General features: G+C 40.6%; 1 protein-coding gene across 2 annotated transcripts; it reads right to left on the bottom strand.

The window, feature by feature from the left end:
* Nucleotides 1–737: 737 nt before the first annotated feature.
* LOC143289695 (annexin-B12-like) lies at nucleotides 738–26768 on the bottom strand. Of its 2 annotated transcripts, none has more exons than XM_076598746.1 (15): nucleotides 26624–26768; nucleotides 25074–25259; nucleotides 23705–23803; nucleotides 22380–22469; nucleotides 20278–20667; nucleotides 19314–19395; nucleotides 17502–17596; nucleotides 16970–17083; nucleotides 14688–14778; nucleotides 14091–14170; nucleotides 13505–13561; nucleotides 11613–11802; nucleotides 10968–11026; nucleotides 4179–4301; nucleotides 738–3821 (listed from the first exon to the last, which is right to left on the bottom strand). In XM_076598746.1, the coding sequence occupies exons 2-15, from the start codon at nucleotides 25227–25229 to the stop codon at nucleotides 3762–3764; spliced, it is 1686 nt and encodes a 561-aa protein (XP_076454861.1). In that variant the 5' UTR covers nucleotides 25230–25259; nucleotides 26624–26768; the 3' UTR covers nucleotides 738–3761. The 2 variants fall into 2 exon arrangements, with proteins under 2 accessions (XP_076454861.1, XP_076454864.1); XM_076598749.1 differs by having other exon boundaries at nucleotides 26628–26756.
* Between the last annotated feature and the right edge of the window lie 595 nt (nucleotides 26769–27363).

The following is a 27363-nucleotide window of genomic DNA, read 5'->3' as shown; positions in this document are numbered from 1 at the left end:
CAGCACATTTCGAATATCTGTAAAGTTGCCTATTTGGAACTGCGTAGAATCAGCTCTATCCGCCACTATCTCTCAACCGATGCAACCAAGACACTTGTATGCTCTCTGGTTCTCTCAAGATTGGATTACTGCAACTCTCTTTTGGCCGGCCTTCCCAAATACCTGTTAGACAGACTCCAACGAATTCAGAATAACGCTGCCAGACTCATTTGCAGAGCTTCTAAATTTGACCATGTTTCTCCTCTCCTTCAGTCTCTCCACTGGTTGCCTGTTTCTGATCGAATAGACTATAAGCTATCCACTCTGACCTTTTCTGCAGTCAACGGATCTGGCCCCAAGTATCTTTCTGAACTCATCCATATCTATACCCCGTCTCGCCAGCTCCGTTCTTCCTCTGATACTCGACTTCTCAGGATACCTCACGTCAGAAGTAAGACCTATGGACACAGATCGTTTTCTTTTCAATCGCCAAAGACGTGGAACAAGCTCCCTGATAACCTCCGTCACTCTGATTCCCTCGCATCTTTTAAATCTCGTCTCAAAACTCACCTTTTCCCTCAGCAATAAGTTCAATTGTGGCAGGTCCACAACTACATGCATGTATATGAATGTGTATTGTGTGTGCGTGTGTTTATGTAAGTTTGTGCCTGCCTATGTGTGCGTATTTGTTAGGGTAGCTGTTAGATACACATGTATGTTAAAATGTATGTATGCAGTTTGTGTGTGTGTGTGCGTGCGTGCGTGTGTGTGTGCGCGTACGTGCGTGCGTGCGTGTGTGTGTGTGTGTGGTCACATTTTGGTGTGTGTATGTAACATAGATATAATGTTTTATGTTATCAAAAGCGTTTTTGTAAAGCACCTAGAGCAGATTTCTGGATAGTGTGCTATATAAGTATCCATTATTATTATTATTATTATTAAATAAATGTTTCTGCACAACAATGATCAGATTCCTTCATCCATCATGAATCACAGGCATTCATGCTGCTGGTGTCATTAAATAGTTTGATTCCTTGGATCAGCCAGCCATCTGTTTTCTGTACATTTAGCAAAGCAAACTGCTGACTGGTGATCTGCATGAACACTTACTGCTGGCAGCCATTGCAGGAAAAAGCTAAATGACATGCACACAATTTCTGGCCTGCAGCTGTCAGCAACTGTCTGGGCTTCGTGAGTGCAGCCTTAATAGTTTTTATACCACCATTTTGTGAAAGTAAAGGAAATTTTCTATCTAAAATTACGTTTAAATAACATAGTTACCGTGACCCAACCAGTGCAGACTCCGGCAGGGGTCTGACATTCCTGCCTGTGCAAACTACTATGCGGAGAAAACGAAACTACGGCCGATAACCTCCCGGAAGTAGGTAACCTCCCCTTTGTCCCGCTGGTTAGCGCCCTCTTTTTCCGGCAGCCATTATGACTCCTGTTCCTGTGCTCTCCATATGGCTAAGTTTTTTTTGTATTTTCTGTCTGTCTATCGATTCTCTGGCGTTAACATGATTCTAAAAATAACTTTCACCTGAGCTTGATTTCGTTTTCCAGATGGATATAAGCAAACTGTTAGATAATGCACAGGAGAAAAACCCAAGGCAAAGGATAAGCCAAGCATGCAACAGATAAGCTGATAAAGTTTACACACAGATCCACAACATTGTAAAAATGATTACTGTTTGACATACAGAAAAAAACATTTCACAAACTTAGCACTCATTCAAACATTAAAAGCAATATCTAGCTATCACATTAAATTAGCCCAAAAAGTATCTGACATCAAATTCAAACACTGATTAAGAAGTAAACTGGTAAACACGCACTCCAATTACAAGCACTGACTAAGAAGTTAACTGGTAAACACGCACTCCAATTACAAGTTAAAGGGGGCATGGGTAATTGTATTTTTCATTAAAAAAAATTTTCATTATGTTCACATTGCTGTCATTACTACTTGAACAAGACTAAAACACTCAAGACGTCAGCTGTCACAGATACACCAACTTCAGCAGAACACATAAACAAAGTTCATGAGTTTGTCAAGATACGAAGTTCATAAAGAAAATGCTGCAACTGAACACAAATAAACAGTGACATGACTGTACTGAGTCTACTAGAGCTGGAATGCCATAGCACAGACACAGACTCAAGACATGGCAACAAGACACAAGACAGGACTCGGGTGATAACACAACACAAACACAAGTTGTCACACTCTGACACATGATGATGATACAGCACAGATTCTGACACCCGACTTTACAAGACTTTTCAAGGTTGACAATAGACTTGTCTGGACATATGACTCGGACACACGATACCATGACATGGACTAGATGACGCACTGAACACAGGACACAGACACTACAAGTCACAGATTCTATTACATTCTAGTGGATTCTACAAGAATCTGCCAGGATATAGTAGCATCTGTGAGAATGTAGTAGAATCTGCTCTAATCTAGTAGGATCTGCCAGGACCTACCACAATCTGTCAGAATCTACCAAATCTTGCTAGAATCTGTCAGAATCCAGTAGAATCTGCAAGATTTTTTTTTCCAGGTCCTGTCCGTACCTAGCATCTACCAGGATCTAGTGAACTCTGGCAGAATCTGACAGAATGTACCATGATCCGTTAGAATCTACCAGAATCTGCCAGTATCTACATAATCTCCCACAATCTGCCACAACACCCAGTATCTATTTTAATTTCCCTGAATGTGCCATTATCTACATAATTTCCTAGAATCTGCCACAATTCCCAGTATCTTCATAAATCCCCCAGAATCTTCCATAATTCCTAGTATCTACAATAATCTCCCACAATTCCTAGTATCTAAAATAATCTCCCAGAATCTGCCAGTATCTACATAATCTCCTAGAATCTACTACAATTGCAAGTATCGACATAATCTTCCAAAACTGCCACAAATCCCAGTATCTACATTATCTTGCAGAATGTGCCACAATGCCCAGCATCTATGTAATCTCCCAGAATCTACCACGCTTTCCCATATCTACCATAATCTTCCAGAACCTATTAGATTCTGCTACAGGATCCAGTTGAATTTGACAGTAGTAGAATCTCTAGGTCATTATCTGTTAGAATGTAATAGAATCTACCAAAATCTAAATCGACCAAAGGTACTTAGCTCAAATACCATCAATCCCTGACACACTGATCAATATTGTTGATCAATATTGTCATCATATCACATTCAGACTGTCAACTGAAGATGGAAAAGTGCAGTTTTGAAATGAAGAGGGCCAAGTCCACACACACACATAAGCAACAATGTCTTAAAATAGCTGGCCATGTCTGGAATATGGCCATATGACTGGGATGAATATTTAAAAAATTTCTTCCACTGATGCCATTGATATATAAACAAGCGCTGAGGACTGTTCTCCGTGGGGACTGACTCAAACAAGTTGGCCAAGAATCAGTAAACCAAATGAGTAGCTGACTGCAAAAAGACAGCCAAGGAAGGAGCATACTGATGCCCATTCATCTCCTACTTGCCATCATGAGATCTGCATCAGACTGTCACTCAACTGTACTGTCCCGTCCTTGCATACACTGTTAAAGATCCAGGGTGTGTGAACAACAGGCTCAAATCCATGGTCTTGCAAGACCTAATGCAGGCCACTACTATTAACACTGCAATACCATGAAAGAAAATGGATGGATAATTAATGTAAGAAAGGACTAAGATGCCTAATAATTGGAAGACAACATTAAAAAAAACCCAAAAAAACCAACAGGGTCTCTCAGGAAACTCCTCCAATCAATGCTGTCAGCAGACGACGGTAATCCCCAGATGTGTCATCCTGAAACCCAAATCAAAATAAATCATAAATATATGAACAGAGCAAGGTCTTGGAAAAAGGAGAAAGGGAAGCTGGAACGTTCTCTTACCCCCAAAACACAACCGCTGTAAACATTTAAAATCACCACACAGTTTGTCAAAGTCTGCAATAGTAACTGCACCAGTGACCATGCCATGTCAATATTTATAACCACAACCATTTCAAATTTCCAAGTTTGCAACAATGCATAATATCATTAACTTCTCTATCTCCTCTCACACTGTCAATAAACACATAGAAAAAAACCCAAAAAAACATGACAGAAAAAAAAACAAAAAACATGACAGAAACAGAACAAAATGCTTCCCCAGTACACACCCTGATGAATGCGTCCAGTGACTGCGAGTACCGACGATGGAATTCCTCTTTGATCTGCTTCATGTCAACTTCACACCTAGACACCACGATGCGAATCAGAGTTCTGTCATCTGTCCCCATGCCCTGCAAAATAACTACAGCATTACAATCAGCACATGAACATTATTGCAATCAGCACATTTACATTACAAACAGCACGTTAAAGAACCACAATCACTTCATTAATCAACAGCATTACAATCATCTAAAACATAATTATTACAATCAGGACATAAACAGCATTACAATCATCACAAACAGTATTATTACAATCGGGACATACACAGCATTACAATCATCACAAACAGTATCATTACAATCGGGACATACACAGCATCACAATCATCACAAACAGTATTATTACAATCAGGACATAAACAGCATTACAATCATCACAAACAGTATTATTACAATCGGGACATACACAGCATTACAATCATCACAAACAGTATCATTACAATCGGGACATACACAGCATTACAATCATCACAAACAGTATCATTACAATCGGGACATACACAGCATCACAATCATCACAAACAGTATTATTACAATCGGGACATAAACAGCATCACAATCATCACAAACAGTATCATTACAATCGGGACATACACAGCATTATAATCACCACACAGAATCATTACAATCAGGCCATAAACAGCATTACAATCACCACACAGTATTATAACAATCAGTATATAAACAGCATTACAACACCACACAGTATCGTAACAATCAATACATAAACAGCATTACAATCAACACACAGTATTATTGCAGTCAGGGCATTTTGAAAATAGCCAGTCGTGTACAATGTCCTAGTAGGTGTTTTATTTTTCATTGTCACCTTCATCCATAAACAAATGTCATCAGCAAATTGAACCAAGACTGTATCTTTAGCTAGCTTGTTAGGTAGATCTGCTAATAATATATTGAATAAAATCAGTGAAATTACTGATCCTTATGGTAACCCCATGTGTAATTGTCTGGGGTTTGAGTAGGTATTTCCTATTCCTACTTGTATAGATCTATCTGACAAAAAAAACTTCTAATATAATCATACATGTTGCCTGTGATACCAATATTTTTCAGTTTATATAAAAGTCGAGCGTGCCACACTTGGTCGTATGCTTTTTTCACATCAAAAGAAGTCGCTAGTACGTTTTTTCGCCTTGCAAACTGTTGCTTTACCTGTGTAGTCAGTTTGACTAGATGTTCTGTGTAGGATCTACCTTTTCTAAAGCCAGCTTGGTTTATAGGAATTACACTATACTTCTCACAATAATGAACAAGTCTTTTTAGAACAATTTTTTCCATTAGTTTGCATACATGCGATGTTAAGGCAATTGGTCGATAACTGTTTTTATCTGTTCTGTGTTTGCCCTGTTTGTGTATTGGGACAACGATTGACTGTTTCCATACAAGAGGAATGTCACCATCAGACTAACATTTCTTTAAAATTAAGTGTAAGAAATCAGTCAAATTTCCTGGCAAATGTCTCAACATTCCATTTGAAATTCCGTCTAAACCAACTGATGTTTTTTTGCTGCCGAGATTTGAGAGACATTCCTTTATTTCATCTGGTGTTATTTCACTATTTATATATAGGTGATTTACGCTCTCTGAATCTTGGTATGCTTCATTTTTCTCTTGGCTTTCTCTGTACCTTCTATTTTCTTCTGACAAACCAGTGTTTCTACTATGATTACTAAACATGTCAGCAAAAACCTCTGCCTTTTCAATATCTGAAGGTAGATCTGTATGGTCCAGTTTAATACCGCATTGTGGTAAATATGCTGCAACACTAGCCAAGTTGAACACCATTTGGAAGGACAAGGCAGTCAAGCTCAGCTCAAAGATAAGACTCATGCGTTCTCTTATCTACTCAGTTCTCCTGTATGCTTGTGAAACATGGACCCTTACAGCAGAATTGGAGAAGAGGATTCAGGCCTCAGAAATGAGATGCTTCAGAAGACTGCTTGGCATCTCTTATAAAGACCACATAACCAATGAGGAAGTCAAAAACAGAATAAGGCAAGCCATTGGTCCCTATGAAGACCTTCTCACCACCATCAAGAGGCGCAAATTAAAATGGTTCGGCCACGTAACAAGAGGAGAGGGGCTTGCCAAGACAGTGCTCCAGTGAACAGTCAGAGGAGGAAGGAAGAGAGGAAGACAGAAGAAGAGATGGGAAGACAACATCACAGAATGGACAGGACTGAAGCTGAGCGAGGCGGTCAAATGTGCGAAAGACAGGGATGGATGGAGAGGACTGGCTGACAGGTCATCTGTAGCGCCCCAACGGCAACCGCCATGGGGCAGCTGATGATGATGATGATGATGTGGTAAATATATTCCATTTTTCATTGTTTTTAGTTTTTCCCATACCCTTTGCATATCTTTATGATTGAAAACTTCATTTGTGCAGAAAGACGACCAGTACTGCCCTTTTGCTTGTGCGTTAACACTATCTGCTTTATTTTTAGCTTTTTTCATCTCTAAATGATTTGGGGGGGATTGTACTTTTAAGTATATTTTAAATTTTGACTTCTTTTCTTTCTTTGCTGCTTCACAAGCCTCATTCCACCAGATATTACCAGAGTGCTCATGATCTTTAACCGATTTGAACTTTGGAATAGATTCATTTGCAGCGGTGATGACTGCATTTGTAAACATCGAATATAAACTGTTGACATCTGTATCGTTTATGTTGTTAATTTATGTTGTTAATTTGAAACGATGAAAGTAAACTTCTGAATTTATCCCAGTTCGCAAGTCTGTAATGAAATTTTGGAATTTTATCCTCGGTTGGATCTACTGACTGAGATATTTTTTATTCAAGTCTTGTGATAACAGGCAAATGATCACTATTAAGAGTGTCATTCAGTGTATGCCAGTCACATATTGGTGCCAGATCTGGTGAGATTAAAGTAAGATCTATGGCAGTTGCTCTATGACTTGGATTGTCTGGGACACGTGTTATTCTGCCATCGTTAAGTAGGTATAGAGAAGCATCTACAATGTTTTCAATAAAACGATTGCTGGTGATCAACTGGCAGCCTTTCTCCCAAAATGGCGAGTGTGCATTAAAGTCTCCCGTGATGAGAACTTTTTTGTCCTGGTCCGTCCGTAAGGTTCAAATCCACTCTGTATTAAAGTCATATGGACCCTGAGGTAGGTATACAGATTTGACAGTTAAGAGTGAAGAATTAAACTGGACTTTTACAGCACAAGAATGAATATTTGGTGTATCAGTCATCATTCTTATGCTGATGACACTCAACTCCAGAAGAGTGATACACCTGAAAAACTGTTGTCGCTCTTGCAAGAAACATCTAACTGCTTCCTGGATATTCAAAATTGGATGACTCTAAATAAGTTACAATTGAACGCGGACAAAACTGAAGCAATGATCATAGGAACTAAACAAAAACTCTCTTCCATTACAACTAATACAATCAAACTTGGCAGTACATCCATCCCTCTGTCCACTTCAGTCAGGAACCTCGGCGTTGTCCTTGACAACACACTGTCCATGCAAACATTTATCAATCAGACATGTCAATCCTGCTACTGTCAACTGCGGCGCATCAGTTCCATCCGGAAATATCTGTCCACTGACGCAACATCTAGACTTGTCGTTTCTCTCATTCTCTCTCGCCTTGACTACTGTAACTCTCTATTGTCTGGTTTGCCTGCCTCATCCATTCAGTCCCTTCAGCGCATACAAAATTCTGCTGCCCGACTCGTCCTCAGAAAGAAAAGATCTGAGCACACTACTCCTCTTTTGCAACATCTCCACTGGCTCCCTGTCTCACACCGAATAAAGTACAAGATCAGCACTCTATGCTACAAATGTATTCACAAATCAGCCCCTTCCTATCTCTGTGGCTGCCTTCACCTCTACACTCCATCTCGCTCACTACGATCAGCTTCGGATCCACTCCACTTACACATACCCAGATTCAAACTCTCGACTGTTGGCCACCGTTCTTTCTCTGTCTCTGGACCTTGCAATTGGAATGAACTTCCTCTTTCGCTTCGTCAAGTCTCCACACTCAGCTCTTTCAAGTCTGGCCTTAAAACCCACCTCTTCCCAAAATCGCCTCCCTTCCCTGCCTCTTCCTTGTCTTTTTAGATTTTTTTTTTTTTTTCAGTTTTAGAGTTATGCTTGCGTGAGAATGACTGGTGCGAAAGCGCTTTGATTTGTTTATGCACAAGATTTAGCGCTATATAAGTACCATTATTATTATTATTATTATTATTATTATCTGGTGGAACGGGGCTGGGGCATGGAGTGTACTTGACCCCTTCTCAAATGTATATAGCTGTGCTGATTTTCTCATTGGTATCCACCTTTTGATGAAATGGTGTGATGTAATAGTGAAGTGAGAGAGAGAGAGAGAGAGAGAGAGAGAGTGTGTGTGTGTGTGTGTGTGTGTGTGTGTGTGTGTGTGTGTGTGTGTGTGTGTGTGTGTGTGTGTGTTTTCAAGGAAAATGTTCTTAGCACACACGTTTGCACTGTACCAATATAACTGACCATCTGTGTTCCACTGACATGCATGTGTGTTGGTTGAGGAAAGAAAGGGGGAAGTGGAATGACTGGAGGGAGGAGGGGGTGGGTCTGTGACAGGTTATATCACTTCCAAGCAAGCTGGAGCTAGTGGTCAGTGTCTTGGCTCAATGCCAAAATTGCCACAGTCATTGACAGTGGTTTCATACCCCCCCTCGTCCCCCCACCCTTTCCCTCAGCACTGGTAGGGGACTCAAGAGAGAGGGGAGAGGTACCTCAGCAAATCATGCAAGTGAAGTCTGCAGGAGGGGGGCGGGGGTTTGGGGAGTGACTTTTTTCTCTCTGAAATCAACTGCTCTTCCGCTGAAAATAGCGGATCCGCTGAGAGTTCCCCAACATGGACTGTGTGTGTTTGTGTGTGTGTGTGTGTGTGTGTATGTGTGTGTGTGTGTGTGTGTGTGTGTTTTCAATACAACTCTGTGTGTATATGCAAGGAAGAGAGAGAGACAGGCAGAAAGAAGGAGAGAGGGACAAAGAGACAGAGAGAGAGGGGGGGGGGGGGGGGGGAAGGGGGGAGGAAAAAGTGCAAGTTTGTATGTATGCATATATGTGCATTGCTTTAAATACAATTCTCTGTGTGTGTGTGTGTGTGTGTGTGTGTGTGTGTGTGTGTGTTTTCAATCTCAGTGTGTGTGTGCTTGAAAGAGAGAGAGTGTGTGTGAGTGTGCACGCGCATGTGCGTATTATCAAGCTCTGTGTGGTTGTGTGAGTGCTCATAATATTATGTGTGCACATGTGCAAGTGTGAAGGAGAGAGAGATAAAATAAGAAACAGAGTATGCGTATATGTGAATGCATTCATGTGTTGTTGTTTTTCAAAGTGTGTGTGTGTGTGTGTGGGTGGGTGGTGGGTGGGTGCGCACACGCACATTCAATTCAGCTCTGTGTCTGTGCGTGCGTGTGTAACTTCGGTAATCTGGCCGGCTATAGGTCTCAAATCTAAATACACTGACTCTTGCCATGAACTGTCTGTACTACAGAAGCCTCGGCTGTGTCAGAAGAGGCACTGACATCAATAAGTTGCTACAAAGTTTCTGTTTCAATCAGTCACAACCTTGGCAGCTTGTGTGAATGAACAGAGGGTCAAGCAGATGTACCCACGGCCCTTGTGGCTTGACAGGGATGGAGATGGCGCGCACTGATGCATCTGTGCGTGCGCGCAAGTTTTAGTGTGTGTGCGTGCGCGCGCTCACATGTCTGTGCCGGCCGCGCGTGTGTGATCAACGGCATGTGTGCGCGTGCGTGCTTTTCACAGTGCGTTAGGAAACTTTCGGACTTCGATTTTGGTGCTCTGACAAGTAACTGGATCGCCTCTCAAGGGGTCAACAAACGACGCTTTCCAAAGACCATTCCGTTTTCATTTTTGACAGATCATCGGTAAACGATATAGAACTTGACGGCCCATCGGCTTTTTCTTTCATTTTTTCTTCTAGAAAACGGACGCTCAGTTTTTAATGCAAATGTGAAAACAGATTTCAGTGCCTAGACTGAAGAGTTGCACCCATACAATCTGACACCAATCGCACTTGGCCTTGCCCGGGTGTCAATTTTGTGAATGACGTCGCCTACCCGTAAAGTTATTTTTTTTATTCTTCACTTCTGTTTTCACAATCTCATCTTGCCAGACCCAGTTCCACTTATTATTCACTCCTTTATCGATCTCTGCTGCAAAAATCCTCTAACCCTTTGCGAGTTTTCTCATTTTGTCAATGACTGAAGACGATCAACGAAATCAAGCATCTTTGCAGGTCATGAAGCCCGCGAGTGAGTTTTGTAATTCCGACTGAATACGGATAAGCTGAATGATGACAGAGGAGCAAAGGAACACTTATTCTCAATTGGTTCGCTTATCCAAACATGGGGCATTTTAGCAAACACTGTGGGTCTGTCCTGTCGATCAGTCAGACAACGTTCGTGCAACCTTTGTGGGTCGGAAAAAAAAACTCATCCGCCCCTCCACCCCTCCGATTTTCTCAACGGATTTATGCGAATCTCAAAAATGGCCTCTGGAGCCAATTTTCAGTCGGAAATCCGACTGTAGTCGGAAAAATCTCATGCCTGATTAACTATACAAAATAAATTGTTACTTGAATGTAAAGTGACAGTGTTCTGATAACAAATGACCAGTTCATATTCACTTTGACAGAAAGGACAGACAGGCCCACAGGAGACACCTACCTTCATAGAATGGTACAGCCTTTCAGCAAAGTAGCCGTGTTTGCTGCGGATCATCCGCACTGAAAATGAAAGAGGGTGGTGTTGCAACAACGCAGTTTAAAAGTTTTCTCAGGAAACTATTCAGATCACAAATACAAACTGTGGTCAGTCTTTTTGCTCGGCAAAGAAAAATGTTTCACAGAATGTATAGGTTTTTGTTTTAGGTAATTTTAAATGTAGAAATTACAAACACATAAATCAGTACATAAATACACATACACATATTTTCAAGGCACACACATGTTTACAGTGTGCATTGTTCACACACTTGGAAAAATACAACATACAACCACAGAGGCAGACTGCATACATGTAAACAGAACCGAGCACTCCTACACACACATTCACATCCACACACATGCAAAGGCACCGTCACACACAAACACATACACACACTCCTCCCCAATCCCACACACACATTCACATCCACACACATGCAAAGGCACCGTCACACACAAACACATACACACACTCCTCCCCAATCCCACACACACATTCACATCCACACACATGCAAAGGCACCGTCACACACAAACACATACACACACTCCTCCCCAATCCCCAACCATACACACATGCAATGACATGTCCACGCATTGTCCTCACCTATGGTCAGCATGCCTGTAGCTAGATCCCCAGACATCTCACTCTTGATGGCGTGCTCAATGTCTTTGCCAGACACTCGACTGTAGGCGTCAAACACCGCCCGTAGCTGCTCATAGCTCTGCGAGGCCAGTACCATGTTGAACATGCTCTCATCCGTGCCCCACCGCCTCTCCCCAGCCTGGTAAATTCTCTGCACACCACAGAATCAGCTTTTCAAGACGATTCTAAAAAACTGACACATGCATGCTTCAGAACATTTCAATGCTTTTACAGCTGTACCAAGGAATGTTTCACCTTCTGGTCTGTCATGTGTCGACAGCAAGATTTCTGTTTATCTTGTTTTCTTCTGGCAGAAGGTGTCATTGTAGGTTCCTCGGTGACACTGCATAAAACAGGCTTCAAATGAGAAATGAAGAATTTTTCTGCTCTACATGCTGCCAGCCAAACTAAAACGTGCAAAAAGAAAATTTTCCTTCTCCAATCACGATTTAAATTAACATGCATGCATGAACTGCAAACCACTCAACTTACAGTAAAAAGCACTTGAATACATGGCCAGATTATGCTACTGTAATTGATACTATTGTAACTGCAAGGAATAAAGATTTGCACACTTTTTCACTTAGCAGATTTTAATTCTGTGATAAGAACTGAACTGTTAGCACTGCCACTGACTGCCAGTGCATTTTATGGAGAAGTTTTCTACTGCCAGAAAAGCTCCTACAGATGTTAGTACCTGTGAATTATCTGCTCCATCTCTCACGTCCTAGGATAGTTTTTCTCCCAAACCATTTGTTTTCACCCTTTGGTTGCTTTCTTGCAGTGAGAACACCACAGTAGCTGCACAGCGACTTGTTGGGAGAACACTGCTGGCACCAATCAGCGACTAGAGCATTAGAGTTAACAAACTTACACTACTCTTCAATAAATAACACCAAACTTTGACAGCACTTCCTGACACATGTACCAGAAACATCCTTCTCATTGTTGAACCAACCTTCGTACAGTCTGGAGTGATTTTCAGCAGCTTTTGAAAACTTGGTTTGAACAATGGCGAGTTCCTCAACCAGTTCAGATTGTAACCAGCAGTCTTGCTTTAGACCATGGAATATGGGACAGGAAGCTGCAAGTCTAACTGAAAGTCAGTTGGTGGAAAAGGATTTTGCTGCTGACAGTCACAGTGGAGAAGAGTTGATGCCACATGACAGTGAACTGACAAGTAACACTGACAGCACTGCTGCACAGCCGGTTTTCAGCTGTACTGTGCAGCTGACTTAGCCAGCCAGCAGCTGTTGACAGCTTGAAAATAGCTGGTGATGTAAGGGTTAAACACGATCTTATTCTCAAAACATCTGTTGTTCATCTCCCTAACCATTTTCACCCTTTTACCTTTGCCAGCTCCCAAGCTGAAATCACTGATCAATATTATACCACACTATCCACTGTCATTGCTGTGAAAGTAAGTGTCAACACGAATTTTATAATTATTCACCGTGTCCACTGGTCGATTGTGATCGCGATTTAATTTGAGCTCAATCGCCCAATCAGGACAAGTAATTTTGTGACCTGTTGTGATTCATTATCGGACACAAAACGAGAACGCCAAGGAATCGATAGACAGACAGAAAATACGAAAAAAAAACTTAGCCGTATGCAGAGCACAGGAGCGGAAATCAAGATGGATGCCGGAAAAAGAGGGCGCTAGTCTGGGATGCAAAGGGGAGGTAACCTACTTCGGGAGGTTATCGGCCGTAGCTACTTTCGTTTTCTCCGCACAGGCGGGTAGTAGTTTGCACAGGACAGGAATCAGACCCCTGCCGGAGTCTGCACTAGTGGGTCACGGTTAAGTATGTGTAGTTAAATGCTGTGTTGGGTGCTGTCGTGCCATGTACCTGTGCATCAGTCTGAGCTTTCTGCAGATCCACTGGCTGCTGTTCCAGGCGACCACCCTGAGAAAAACAATTTAGGTAAATCAATAAAAGGCAGACTGCACATCATTCACACGTTTTTCTCATGACACAATGCAAACATTTCCTTCTTACCATGAAAACATTGCTCTCTTGCTCTTTCTTTTAAACAAGGGAACATTGCTCACACACATACTTCTGTCTGCTGTTGTAGGGTTATGAATAAAGAAACTGGAGACAGCATTATCTAAGCAAAGAAAATGGTTCCTATTACTAAGTACAAATAATTATTTCTTGGTGGATGTAATCATTCCTTATCACAAGAACATCTCTCTCTCTCCCCCCCCCCCCCCCCCTCAGCCCCCCTCCCTCCCCAACCCCCCACCTCCCCCCCATAAACTGCAAATGTTACTCGCACACATTTTTCTTCCGGTTGTTGTTTTATCTACAAAATGAAGACATCACCCAAACTTTTACACAATGGCATTTTTTTTCTTTAATTCTTTTTTTTTTATTCATCTAATTGTACTGACAGTACAATACAGATGAGTCAGCAGAAGCTGCAACATACCGCACACATTGAAACGAGCAGTTTACGGAAGTGGCCCGATGTTTCACTGATGATATCTTGATCTAGTTTTCTGCCATACACTGAAACATACACCAACATTTTTTGTTATCTGAAAACATACAGAATAGAAAAAAGATCAGAAAATATACACAGAACACATTAGAAAATGGAAAGAGGAAATCAAATATAAGGAACGACATCGAGAAATCTTACAGAACATAAAAATCACTCACAGATAACGATTCTGAGAATAAGATACCATCCTAGACATCTAGTAAATCCTGGATAAAAAAATAAATAGATAAAAAAAAGTCAAAATACCCCCTCCCACTGAAAATCAATTGTACTGCTAAGCAATGTTAATAAGATTTGCTTAAATTTAGAAACCTGGTATGTCAACCAATTGACCAACCATAATGCACAATTACGCTCAACAAGTGGGACACGTTAGTGTCAACGGAATAACACTACACACACCCTACACCTTCCCCAACCTCACAAAGAAATCTGACTTATGAGCAAAATTGTTCTTTTGCTGTTGGAATAAATGAAACAAACCATAATTTTGTAGTTTATTCTTAGTAATACTAGACTTACTTTGTTTATAGGCGTTTGTTATGGCATGAATTTGGGCGTTGGTGCGAGTGCAGAGAATTTCTATCAAAGCAGCTTCATCGGTTCCCAGTCCCTGAAAATTCAGTTCTTGTCAAATGAAAAAGAATTAACATACGACATGATCTTAATATACTTATCAAATGAAATCAACCGATCAATATCGGATGCTTTTAATTAGACATACACTGATATTTAAACTAAAATTACGGTATAAAAGACACCAGGCTGTATAATCAAAAGTGCCATGCAGTTTGGTTCCAATCAAATGTTTCACAAAGGATCATGGACATCACTCCAAAAACAATTCACAAAATTATAAGATACTACAAGCCTGAGTGTGAGTGTGTGTGCTACAAGCTGTTACAGAGCAAATGTCTGAAATGAGCTGAAAAACCTGCAGCCCGAACAATGTGTTATTTTCAAAGACTTTTGACTGGAGGTATTGGGTTCAAACTTATCAGAGGCCTCTGTAAACAATCAGCTAACAGCCACTGAAAACAATCAGCTAGCAGCCACTGTAAATTATAAACTACACCAGCTAACAGCCACTATAAACTATACCAAGAAACAGCCACTGTAAACTGTACTAGCTAACAGTCACTGTAAACAATCAGCTAACAGACACTGTAAACAATCAGCTAACAGCCACTGTAAACTGTACCAGCTAACAGCCACTGTAAACAATCAGCTAACAGCCACTGTAAACAATCAGCTAACAGCCACTGTAAACAATCAGCTAACAGACACTGTAAACAATCAGCTAACAGCCACTGTAAACTGTACCAGCTAACAGCCACTGTAAACAATCAGCTAACAGCCACTGTAAACAATCTGCTAACAGCCACTGTAAACTGCACCAGTTAACAGCCACTGTAAACTATAAATTATAACAGCAAACAGCCACTGTAAGCTTTTCTAGCAAACAGCCACTGTAAGCTTTTTCCAGCAAACAGCCACTGTAAGCTTTTCCAGCAAACAGCCACTGTAAACTGTACCAGCTACCAGCCACTGTAAACTATAAACTATACCAGCTACCAGCCAATGTAAACTGCACCAGCTAACAACCACTGTAAACTATACCAGCTACCAGCCACTGTAAACTATAAACTATACCAGCTACCAGCCAATGTAAACTGTACCAGCTACCAGCCAATGTAAACTGTACCAGCTAACAGCCAATGTAAACTATAAAATATAACAGCAAACAGCCACTGTAAACTATAAACTATACCAGCAAACAGCCACTGTAAACTATAAACTATACCAGCAAACAGCCACTGTAAACTATAAACTATACCAGCAAACAGCCAATGTAAACTATAAACTATACCAGCAAACAGCCACTATAAACTATAAACTATACCAGCTAACAGCCACTGTAAACTATAAACTATACCAGCTAACAGCCAATGTAAACTATAAACTATACCAGCCAACAGCCACTGTAAACTATAAACTGTACCAGCTAACAGCCAATGTAAACTGTACCAGCTAACAGCCAATGTAAACTGTACCAGCTAACAGCCACTGTAAACTATACCAGCTAACAGCCAATGTAAACTGTACCAGCTAACAGCCACTGTAAACTATAAACTATACCAGCTAACAGCCACTGTAAACTATACCAGCTAACAGCCACTGTAAACTGTAAACTATACCAGCAAACAGCCAATGTAAACTGTACCAGCTAACAGCCAATGTAAACTGTAAACTATACCAGCAAACAGCCACTGTAAACTATAAACTATACCAGCAAACAGCCACTGTAAACTATACCAGCTAACAGCCACTGTAAACTGTACCAGCTAACAGCCACTGTAAACTATAAACTATACCAGCAAACAGCCAATGTAAACTGTACCAGCTACCAGCCAATGTAAACTATAAACTATACCAGCTAACGGCCACTATAAACTATACCAGCTAACAGCCACTGTAAACTATACCAGCTAACGGCCACTATAAACTATACCAGCTAACAGCCACTGTAAACTATACCAGCTAACAGCCACTGTAAACTATACCAGCTAACAGCCACTGTAAACTGTACCAGCTAACAGCCACTGTAAACTATACCAGCTAACAGCCACTGTAAACTATACCAGCAAACAGCCACTGTAAACTGTACCAGCTAACAGCCAATGTAAACTGTACCAGCTAACAGCCACTGTAAACTGTACCAGCTAACAGCCACTGTAAACTGTACCAGCTAACAGCCACTGTAAACTGTACCAGCAAACAGCATGAGGATACACCTGACAAACCTTCATGGCTCTGCGAAGTTCTGCAGCATCAAACTCCTCAGGTCTGTACATCAGTGCAATCATGGCATCTTGAAAACAACCGCTCAGCTCACTCTTCAAGTCTTGCACCAAGTCCTGCAAAGTAGTTCCTCGGATATGTCCTGTGGTAATTACTGAGGAACTATAGTGGAATTAACAATTTAAAAGAACTGATGAACTCTGAGGTTTTTTGGGTTTTTTTTAAATCTAGTATGGTTATCTCACATAAGACAATATAAATTTCAAATATTTTCTCCTACTATCCATACTGAAATTAAAGACAACAAAAAAGGCATCCAAAATATGGCCCAAACCATTAAGCGAAAGGAGAACATTGCCTTGCAAGGTACTACAATCAATGTTCACATTTAAGAAAGAAAAAAAGTTATTACAGTGAAACTGAAAATGCAGTTAATGAATGCATAATTTTGCCCTGCCATAATGATTTATAACACAACAGTGTCTGTATCTGCATTTGGAACCTAAAAATCCGTTGATGAATGCACAATCTTACCCTTCCAAAACAGGTTTTGAACATGAGCTTGAGGTTCTGCCTCTGATCATTACTGCGGTAAGCCAGAACGTTGACGAGAGCTTGTTCATCCGTGCCTGCACACACACGCATCACTCAAATCCTGCATACTGGTGGGGGAGTAATACAGGGTGGAAAGAATCAGGCAATGGATGTTCCAATGTACCTTTTATTTACCTGTGTGCTAGCTGAATCGGTAGCGTAAGCAGCACTGACTTGAAGTTGTGTACCTTGTGAATGGAGAGAGTTACCACTCTTTACTATTTGTTAATCATTTCATCACCTGGCCTCATTGTTTGCTAATTTCCTATGGAAGGAAGGACATAACCAAATAGCCAGATAATTTGCACAGAAACTGATATAGACTAATAAAAAAAAATAATAATAATAATAATAAATGCATTTTTAGGTTTCTGCAATATAAATCAGAAATGCAACTATACCACAAAACTAAATGTTCTCAGCCATACTTGTAACAGCCCATAATCATGCACAGCACATGCCATGTATTCATGTACAAATGTATTCACAAATCAGCCCCTTCCTATCTCTGTGGCTGCCTTCACCTCTACACTCCATCTCGCTCACTAGGACCAGCTTCGGATCCACTCCACTTACGCATACCCAGATTCAAACTCTCAACTGTTGGCCGCCGTTCTTTCTCTGTCTCTGGACCTTGCAATTGGAATGAACTTCCTCTTTCGCTTCGTCAAGTCTCCACACTCAGCTCTTTCAAGTCTGGCCTTAAAACCCACCTCTTCCCAAAATGGCCTCCCTTCCCTGCCTCTTCCTTGTCTTTAGTTTCTCCAGTTTTAGAGTTATGCGTGCCTGAGAATGACTGGTGCGAAAGCGCTTAGATTTGTCTCTGCACAAGATTCAGCGCTATATAAGTACCATTATTATTATTATTATGTGCGTTATGAGAACTGTGTGCATGCTCAGTCATACATGAGCCTGTTTGGTCATCACTGCTGTTTGTTTAATGTATTAATCATCTTCCCTATGCATCAAACTTTGTCAGCACCTAATATATTGTTTTGGTGTCCCTTTCATCAAGACACTGAGTTTCAATATTTCCGATGCATCTTGTAAACCCCTCCCCCCCCCTTTCTCACTGACTCTCAAGTTTCCAGTGACTGTGTCTCACACACACAAACACACTCACACACACACACATGCACACACACACACACACACACACACACATGCGCGCACACACACACACACACACACACATGCACACACACACACATGCGCGCGCGCGCGCGAATGTGCGCACACACATTCTTACACAGCCACATGTATATGTGCAACTTTTTTTCCCTCTCTTTTTAATGTTTATTTCTTCTTTTTTTCCATTGTTTTATTTTCTCTTTGGACTTGCTTATTAAAAAAAAGGATTTCTCTTAACTCACTCCAGATGAAGGGTCCCGATCTATTGTTTACAACTGTTTCAGACAAAGGACCCAGATCGGTGCTTCAGAAAGTTTTACATTTTTATATGCCATCAGTGTGTGCAAAGTTTGAACAAAAAATGTGGATACTTTCATCATCTCACTGTATGATAGCACGAGATGGGAGGAAGTTTTGTATTTTGTCCCCAACTATCTTGGTATGTTACTGAGCAGGTTGGAAGTTTTCAGATGATAAATTCAAACAGTTGTTTTTTGGCGATTTTATTTTTAACCCATACAAATGGGTCATCTGTGTGGAAAGTCAAGGGAGCTAACTGGCAGCACTGAGTTAAAGAAAAGCAAACTGATAAAAAAAAAAAATATTAAAAAAACAAGTTACCAAATCCCTTCATTGCTTTCCTCAGCTTCTGGACATCTTCCTCAGCACTGAAGCGAGGGTATGGCTTCAGAGTGCCTTCCTCCTGTCACACACACACATGTAAAATACAGCATCAAGTTTGAGACAGTGCCAAACTGTCCACACTACCTCCACAATATTACCACATACTGCTAGGGTGATGTTCAACAGAAAATACATCTACAGAGAATCAAAAGATTTTTTTTTTTTTTTTCAAATATACTTAAAAGAGACATAAAATTATATTTTTCATTAGCCTCATTCAAATGCTCTCTCAATGGATGAGTAAAACAAAAGAAATCCATACAACCCTCCTTGAGATGAATACTATGTGCACATCAATCACGAAAAAGGAAAACATTCAGGTATGAAAAGTATAACATTTCAGTTAAATGGCAACAAGAATTGAAAAATCTATAGATATATACACATACAAACCGCAAAGAAGATTTTAAACATGCAACATATAATCTTTTAAAGCAACACACTCACCAGTATCATTTTCAGACAATTAAGCCCTACAGAAGAACACCTCTGAATATGTAATGAAAAAGCAGGTCTTTGTCCATGAAGGAAGGTAGGTACAGATACACTGATCAAGGTCGCTTTCCACCACTGAAACACCGCCAGTACCACCCTGCCCTCCTAACACCCCCAGAAATGGCAAACATGTGGCAGGTAAAAACTGTGTAGTTCTTGATTAAGGTGAGTGAGATGCCCGAGATGTTATGAGTGCATATGTGAGTGTGGATGCAAATCATCTGTGTGCGCATGTGCATGTGTCTGTAAGTGTGAGTGTGTGTATCTGTGTGTACCTGTGTGTGTGTGTGTGTGTGTGTGTGTGTGTGAATGAACAATCCTGTCCTCTTTCCACAACAAAGCAAAAACAATTACCCAGCACAAAACTAAGCCCACACAGACAGCTCTCCACCCATGGCAAACTGACCCTGATGACGTAGGAGGCAGCAGGAGGGACCTTTCCATAGGCTGTGGAACCAGCACCACTATAACCGGCAGAGCTGGTCGTTGCCGGGGCGCCATACCCTCCAGCTGTGGCCGGAGGTCCGTACTGCCCTGAGGGTGGAGCCCCATACTGCCCTGGAGCGCCGTAACTCGGAGCACCGTAATCAGGGGGCCTGTAATCTGGGGTGGTGGCTGATGGGTATCCCGGCTGGGAAGCCCCGTAAGGAGCCGTGCTGGGTGGGTAGCCTCCCGACACCGGCGGGGCACCGTAGCCTGGTGGGGGTGGGTAAAAAGTGGATGGGGCTGAGATCTGGGGAGGGTAGCTGCCAGGCTGAGACTGTGATGGGTAGGGGAGAGGGCCACCAAAACCCGGCTGCACACACAGCAAGGTGGTCATAGGATGGAAGCAGTTCGCTGATTCTGAGTTGCTGTTTCACTGTGTGTGTGTTTGCATTTTTTATGTAAATCTGGCAAAAACAAAATGTATTTTCTAAAAGAACTTGTACCAAACTGAAGTTCTTCATCTGTTTTCTTTTAACAGAGTTGTTAGATATTCAGCAAAAAGATCCTTTGGTAAGGTCAAAATATTCTATAAAACAACTCTACCACACTCTGCAAAGATATTGGCTGTATTTTTCTCCTCACACAACAAAACAGTTTATAGATGTTGGTGTAAACTAAGTCTGTAATTTTGTAGAACTTTACAGTCTATATGTAAGACTGACTGGTGAAGGATGGTTCGTTTCAAGACAAAAAAGCATTCACTGGGAGGCGAAAAGTTGAGCTGCAGCTTGCCATTTTGTCCAGTTCCATACTTCTTGGCGCTGTAGCATTTTATCGGAACTTAGAATACAGAACCACAGGACTCTTCCTTGTTATAAAAAAAATATATACTTGTATAAACACACCGACTCCAAATTCTGTTTTTGCACAGGTTGTTCTCCCCCTTTCTTCTTCTGCATTTATGGCAGCAACATGCACTCAAATAATGTACTAGTGGGCTTTTACATCTATGACTGTTTTTATCCCGCCATAGGCAGCCGTACTCCATTTTTTGGGGGGTACTCTCCTTTTCAAAGATTATTCTAAATTCACACTTTTCTTTGTTTTCAAAAGCACCAAACATCCCAAGCTGTTGGAGCTGAGAGAATAGGCCATCAAAGCCACGATGTTTGTCTTACTGATTTTAAATTACCTTACAACTTTGTGATCACTGTCACTGTTAGAGTTAACACAATGAATTATACATTGCAAAAAATGCAAGTAAGCTTGTCCAATTATGGTCATTAGAATTGTTTTTCATTCAGATCTTTTCTTTTTTTTTCTCAACATTAATTTTTTTTTATAAATCATGGAATCTATCCATGAGTAAGCCAGTCAGAACAGCCTGGAAAAAACCCCAAAATTCCAGTTGTTTACTCCCCATGAAAAGTATACAAATAATGAGGCCAGGAAACAATATGATTAACAAATAGTAAAGGGTGGTAACTCTCTCCATTACACAAGGTACACAACTTCAAGTCAGTGATGCTTACGCTACCGATTCAGCTAGCACACAGGTGTTAATCATATCGTATCCTGGCCTCATTATTTGTATAATTTCCAGTGGATAAACTACCGAGGCAACCATGTATTTGTTCTGTACTGTCCATGTGTTCTGTGTAGCTTATTCAGGATTAAAGAGGCTATGCCAGTCTTGAATAAAAGCTAATTTGTGTTTGCACATTTCTTCTGTCTTTGCTGCTGTGTGCACATGTCAAATGATTGGTATAAGGACAGGCCCGGCGCTTCCTTTTTCAAGGAAGTGTCTGGGTTTGTTCCAATGTACCTTTTATTTACCTATGTGCTAGCTAAATCGGTAGCGTAAGCATCACTGACTTGAAGTTGTGTACCTTGTGTAATGGAGAGAGTTACCAACCTTTACTATTTGTTACTCCCCATGACTTGCAACCATGCAAACTCTGAATTTATAAATAAAAGCTTTTTGGCATAATGCATGGAATCCACACAAAAAAGAAGAAAAAAAAATCACCACCAAAAATCTTTCAGCTGAGTTCACCTGAGTGTAAAAAAAAAATCTTTCACCTGAGTGTAGGTGGGCTGCATGGCACTGGGTGCACTTGGCATGGCCACGCTCGGAAGAGGTGGGTAGATCCCTGGACCTGGAGGTTGGCCCTGCCAACAACAGAAACACAAACTATGCCAATTCACTGACAATCAGGATAAAGACCATCAAAAAAAAAGAACATCAACAACAACAACAATGAACAACAGAATCAAGAACCCAAAGAGATAACTGGGGACCATGGATGCAGTCAAGTGACATCCACTTCATGGGCTGTCCTTTGAGAAAACATTGACCACTCTAATCTCCTGTAAAAAAAAAAAACACATCGTCATTTCTAGCATTCTGAACAGGAGGGTGCCAAGACTGCCCCACCATCTTCTCCTCCTCCACATACACACCTTTCTTGCCTCATGAAAAATAAATGTTGAAATCCGAAGTGAATATCATTTTCAAAGTGAGAGAGAGAGAAAGAGAGACAGAGAGACAGACAGAGAGAGAGAGAGAGAGAGAGAGAGAGAGAGAGATTTTGCAACAATAGTATTTCTCTCTACTCCTCAAAGTGGAGTGATGGCCTAGAGGTAACGCGTCCGCCTAGGAAGCGAGAGAATCTGAGCGCGCTGGTTCGAATCACTAGTCAGCCACCAATATTTTCTCCCCCTCCACTAGACCCTAAGTAGTGGTCTGGACGCTAGTCATTCGGATGAGACGATAAACCGAGGTCCCGTGTGCAGCATGCACTTAGCGCATGTAAAAGAACTCACAGCAACAAATGGGTTGTTCCTGGCAAAATTCTGTAGAAAAATCCACTTCAATAGGAAAAACAAATAAAACTGCACGCAGGAAAAAAATACCAAAAAATGGGTGGCGCTGTAGTGTAGTGACACTGGGAAGAGCAGCCCGAATTTCACACAGAGAAATCTGTTGTGATAAAAAGAAATACAAAATACAAAATACAAAAAATACAAATACAAATACCCAAATGGTAAACAATGTGCATGCTAAAAATTTTGTATTGACAGGGAATACATCATTTACAGAGGCAATAGTAAGAGAGATTGGGTAACTTGTTTTATTTTATTCTTTTCACTTTCTCGCTCTGAAAATGATCAAATCAAAGCATTGTGAGTGTAAATGCAAATGGCTGTGAAAAAAAAAAATCAGAGATAAAACAGATATATATTCATACCTGTGAGTGTGTGTGTGTAACTGGAATGGATGCCCACTGACATCACACACACACACACACACACACACACACACCCACCACCCCCTCCCACACACACACACACACACACACACACACACACACACACACACACACAAAACACCATAAAAGACTGACCCCTGGCCCATAACCTGGCTGTGCTGCATAGGGCAAAGGACCACCCGGGGTGGTGTGGTAAGCAGCTGCGTGTGCCGATTCGGGTGTGGGCATGGCAAACTATGGGCAAAAAACACATAAGTTCATTCATATATATACAGAATACGCAACACATTCCAAACGTACAGTACCGCACAAAAGATACTGCAAAGAAAACCAAACCTCAATAATGTAAGGTTGTGTGTAAATATTGTTCCCCTTTCTTCATCTGTTTACTTGCTTGGGTTCATTCTAATTTAGTATTCCTCCTTGCTAGTATTTTACTCCATTCAGTTTTTAAATTTAGTTTAGCTGAACTATCTGATCTATTTATCAATAGATAATATCTCAATATCTGTGATGACATGTGTCACTTAGTTATTAAGTAAATGTATGCTACGACAGGTCTGAACAAAGTGTTCTTGTCCTGATCACCTATGTCTATGACTGTTGCATTGTGGCATGTTTGAAAATATAATATTGTTTAAACCAAAGTTAATCTCTGTATTTTCTATGACTGATATCAATAAAACTAACTTTATCTTGAAAGCATATGTTTACAATGTGATATGTATCAATCTTATTTTTTTTAAATTAATTAATTTCATTTACCGTTGCCTCTGAAGCAAACAGTTTACAGACATCACATTAATATGATTGCTTAAATTCAACCATGGCTGAAACATTTATCAAAGACACCACTTTCATCTATGCGTAATTATCATCTTCATACACTTGAGATTATAGGTGATATACTGATAACTGGAAAATATATCTTATCAGATCGTTATGCTACATGTGCCTCCAGAGAAAATGCTTATTATAAAAGTTTCACACACACACACACACACACACACACACACACACACATACACAGGCAAATGACAACCCAATATGGGTGATTATTTACAGACTCACTTTGTGTATGCACACATGTCCATAGATATCAAAACTAGGTCAATCCAAATACAATGGCAAATATGTGGTATATGATCAACAAATGCTTGCAGTCTGCATTCTTTTACTTCAGGTGACCTGCCAGTAGATAGGAAAGGAAATCAAACGCTAGGAAAGAATGATGTTGAAATTCTCTTACAGTTTCTGTAATCTTACATGTTACAATTTTAACATATATAAAAAGAATTCTTAAAATAAAAGGGTTTTTTTTCACAGTAGAATTTGTCTTTATTCACAGTTTCTAATACTCCTAAAATAATTAACATTAAAAAATACTTCTCAAAACAACAGATTTCTTTGTAGTAGAATATTTCTGCATTCCATTCTTGTTTGGCTTGTATGCCAGCTAATAATTAAGCAAATGTATTATCTTTGATTGTTTTGTTATACCCACATGCCCTCCAGGTGCAGAAAATCCACCTCCACCTGCTTGTGGATAGCCGCCTGAAGATGGGTAGCCTCCCATGGGTGGGTAGCCTCCTGTGGGTGGATACCCTCCCCCTGCTGGAGGATATCCCCCAGAGTATGAATTGGGTGGGGGGTAACTCATCTTGCCGCTGTTGACCTTGTAACGCTTTGACTGAATAAAACAATGGTAAGGTAAATGTACACTTTTTTGTTCAAATTGCTACCACTTCTCTTTTCAATGCAGAATACTGCAAACAAGAGGCTGATTTAATCAATTCATAATCACACCACACAGCCCCTCTCCTCACACACGAAGGTTTATTTGAACAAAAGCCAAGAATTTCACACACACACACACACACACACACACACACACAACGTGTACAAACCCAATTGTAGTCAAAGATACACACACGCGCGCACGCACGCGCACAAACACACACACACACACACACACACACACACACACACTCACTCTCAACTTACTCTCATTTAGATCGAGTTAGGCACTCACAGCTGTATAACCAACTGGCAAATTATATCAGCAGTAATCCTCATCCCAGCTCATCATCCCTGCTGGCTTTCATAACAGGAAACACTGTCTCACACAATGGTCTACTAAGAGCATGGATTTCTCCAGAACACTCACTGCCAACTCGTTTTATCACACTGTTTCCTGACATCTAGGTTTGTGTATAACATCAACATAGCATGATACAATAATTATTCATTTTTCTTTTAGTAAATGCATTAAAATATAGCAACAGATAAATAAGTTGAGGGCAAATGAAAAAGAAAAAAAAAAACAAACAAGAACAAAAAATAGCCATTCAAAGTGAACCTCTACACACCACGCACACACTCATTCAGGTACCAGCATGTAAATTTTTATGCACACACACAAACACATATATAGTGACACACACACACACACACACACACTTAACTGTTTCATATGTGTGTGTTCATACAAAAGAGTGCGAAAGACAATGTAGAAATTATGAAAAAAACACATTGTGTGATGGGGGTGGAGGGCATGGAGGATCGCCAATGAGGGAGGAAGACAGGAATAGTCTACCTGACCTATTCAATCTCAAAGGCCCACAGACTATCATTATGTGAGGAAAAGGTAAAATTACCAATCATGTGCTTAAGTAAAGCTAAACTCTGTATCAACTAAACCTAAACTTGACTATCACGTGAAACAAAATAAATATAACTGGCACAAACACACAGATGCATGAACATGGGTGGGCGGACTCACAACACGCATGTATCATTGTATGTATGCTTTATACTGGACTTGTACATCCCCTCCTAACCCCCATCACCAATACCTTTTTCATACGAACAAACATCCAAAATACATTCCTCACACACAGAGACACACACAAACGCACACGCGCGCTTGCTTACGCACATGTATTGAAGAATAATCTTACACACACACACACACACACACTTCCTCTTCATAAATCCTCGTGATAGGGGAAAAAAATATCAAACTGGAGAATGAACGCGCACATACATACTTACATACTGCTAGAAGGAGTAGGAAAAAAATCCTCTTTAAATGAATGCAGAAATATACACAACGAGAAAATGCAGCAGGTTCACACACTGAACAAAAACAACAGTGTGGAGAATTAATGTACGCAACCGAGAAAAGACTCCAGAGTTATCTTCATGAATAAGAAACGCGCGTCATTTCCCTTTAATCTTGGGGTTCTGTACAGAGCGTACAGTACTGCCTTTCTCTGTTTCTCGAAAAAAACACCATTACTCGACTTCTTTGAAATCTGAACATGGATATATCAAGCTGTCAAAACGTTTGAATATTAATCTTAGAGCCAAGTCAGACCTGTTGTATTCATACGACAGAATGTGTTTTCGAGTACTTAAATATTTAACAGATGTGAACAGCCCCAGCAGAACCCCAGCACGATTGAGTCATTGTCTCGAGACATTCTGCTACGTATTTCGACACACCGACAAAAATGATAAATCTATATATTCTATTTTAGTCTGTGATTTTGAAATAAAGATGGGAAACACTTTATGAACACATAGACAAGCGTAGAATCTATTTTTGTAAGCGACAAATTTTGGCGGATGAGTACTTGTGGTAGTTGTGGCACTGAAAGAGAGAACTGGAGAGACCGGATCAGTATCAATATCAGTAATAATAATAATAATATTCTTTAGCGCTGAATCTTGTGCAGAGACAAATTATAGCGCTTTCGCACCAGTCATTCACACGCATGCATAACTCTTAA

The sequence above is a fragment of the Babylonia areolata genome, chromosome 1 (genome assembly GCF_041734735.1).
Source record: "Babylonia areolata isolate BAREFJ2019XMU chromosome 1, ASM4173473v1, whole genome shotgun sequence".
Lineage (NCBI taxonomy): Eukaryota > Metazoa > Mollusca > Gastropoda > Neogastropoda > Buccinidae > Babylonia > Babylonia areolata.
This window is presented reverse-complemented; position numbering and strand designations above follow the sequence as displayed.

Excerpts from the sequence above, each read along its gene's own strand:
- LOC143289695 (XM_076598746.1), bottom strand. The coding sequence starts at position 25,229 with ATGAGTTACCCCCCACCCAATTCATACTCTGGGGGATATCCTCCAGCA. Across the intron at positions 20,668-22,379 it reads TGCAGCCCACCTACACTCAG|CCGGGTTTTGGTGGCCCTCT; the intron begins GTGAAAGATTTT and ends CTGTGTGTGCAG. Across the intron at positions 13,562-14,090 it reads TGCTCGTTTCAATGTGTGCG|GGTGGTCGCCTGGAACAGCA; the intron begins GTATGTTGCAGC and ends TGTTTTTCTCAG.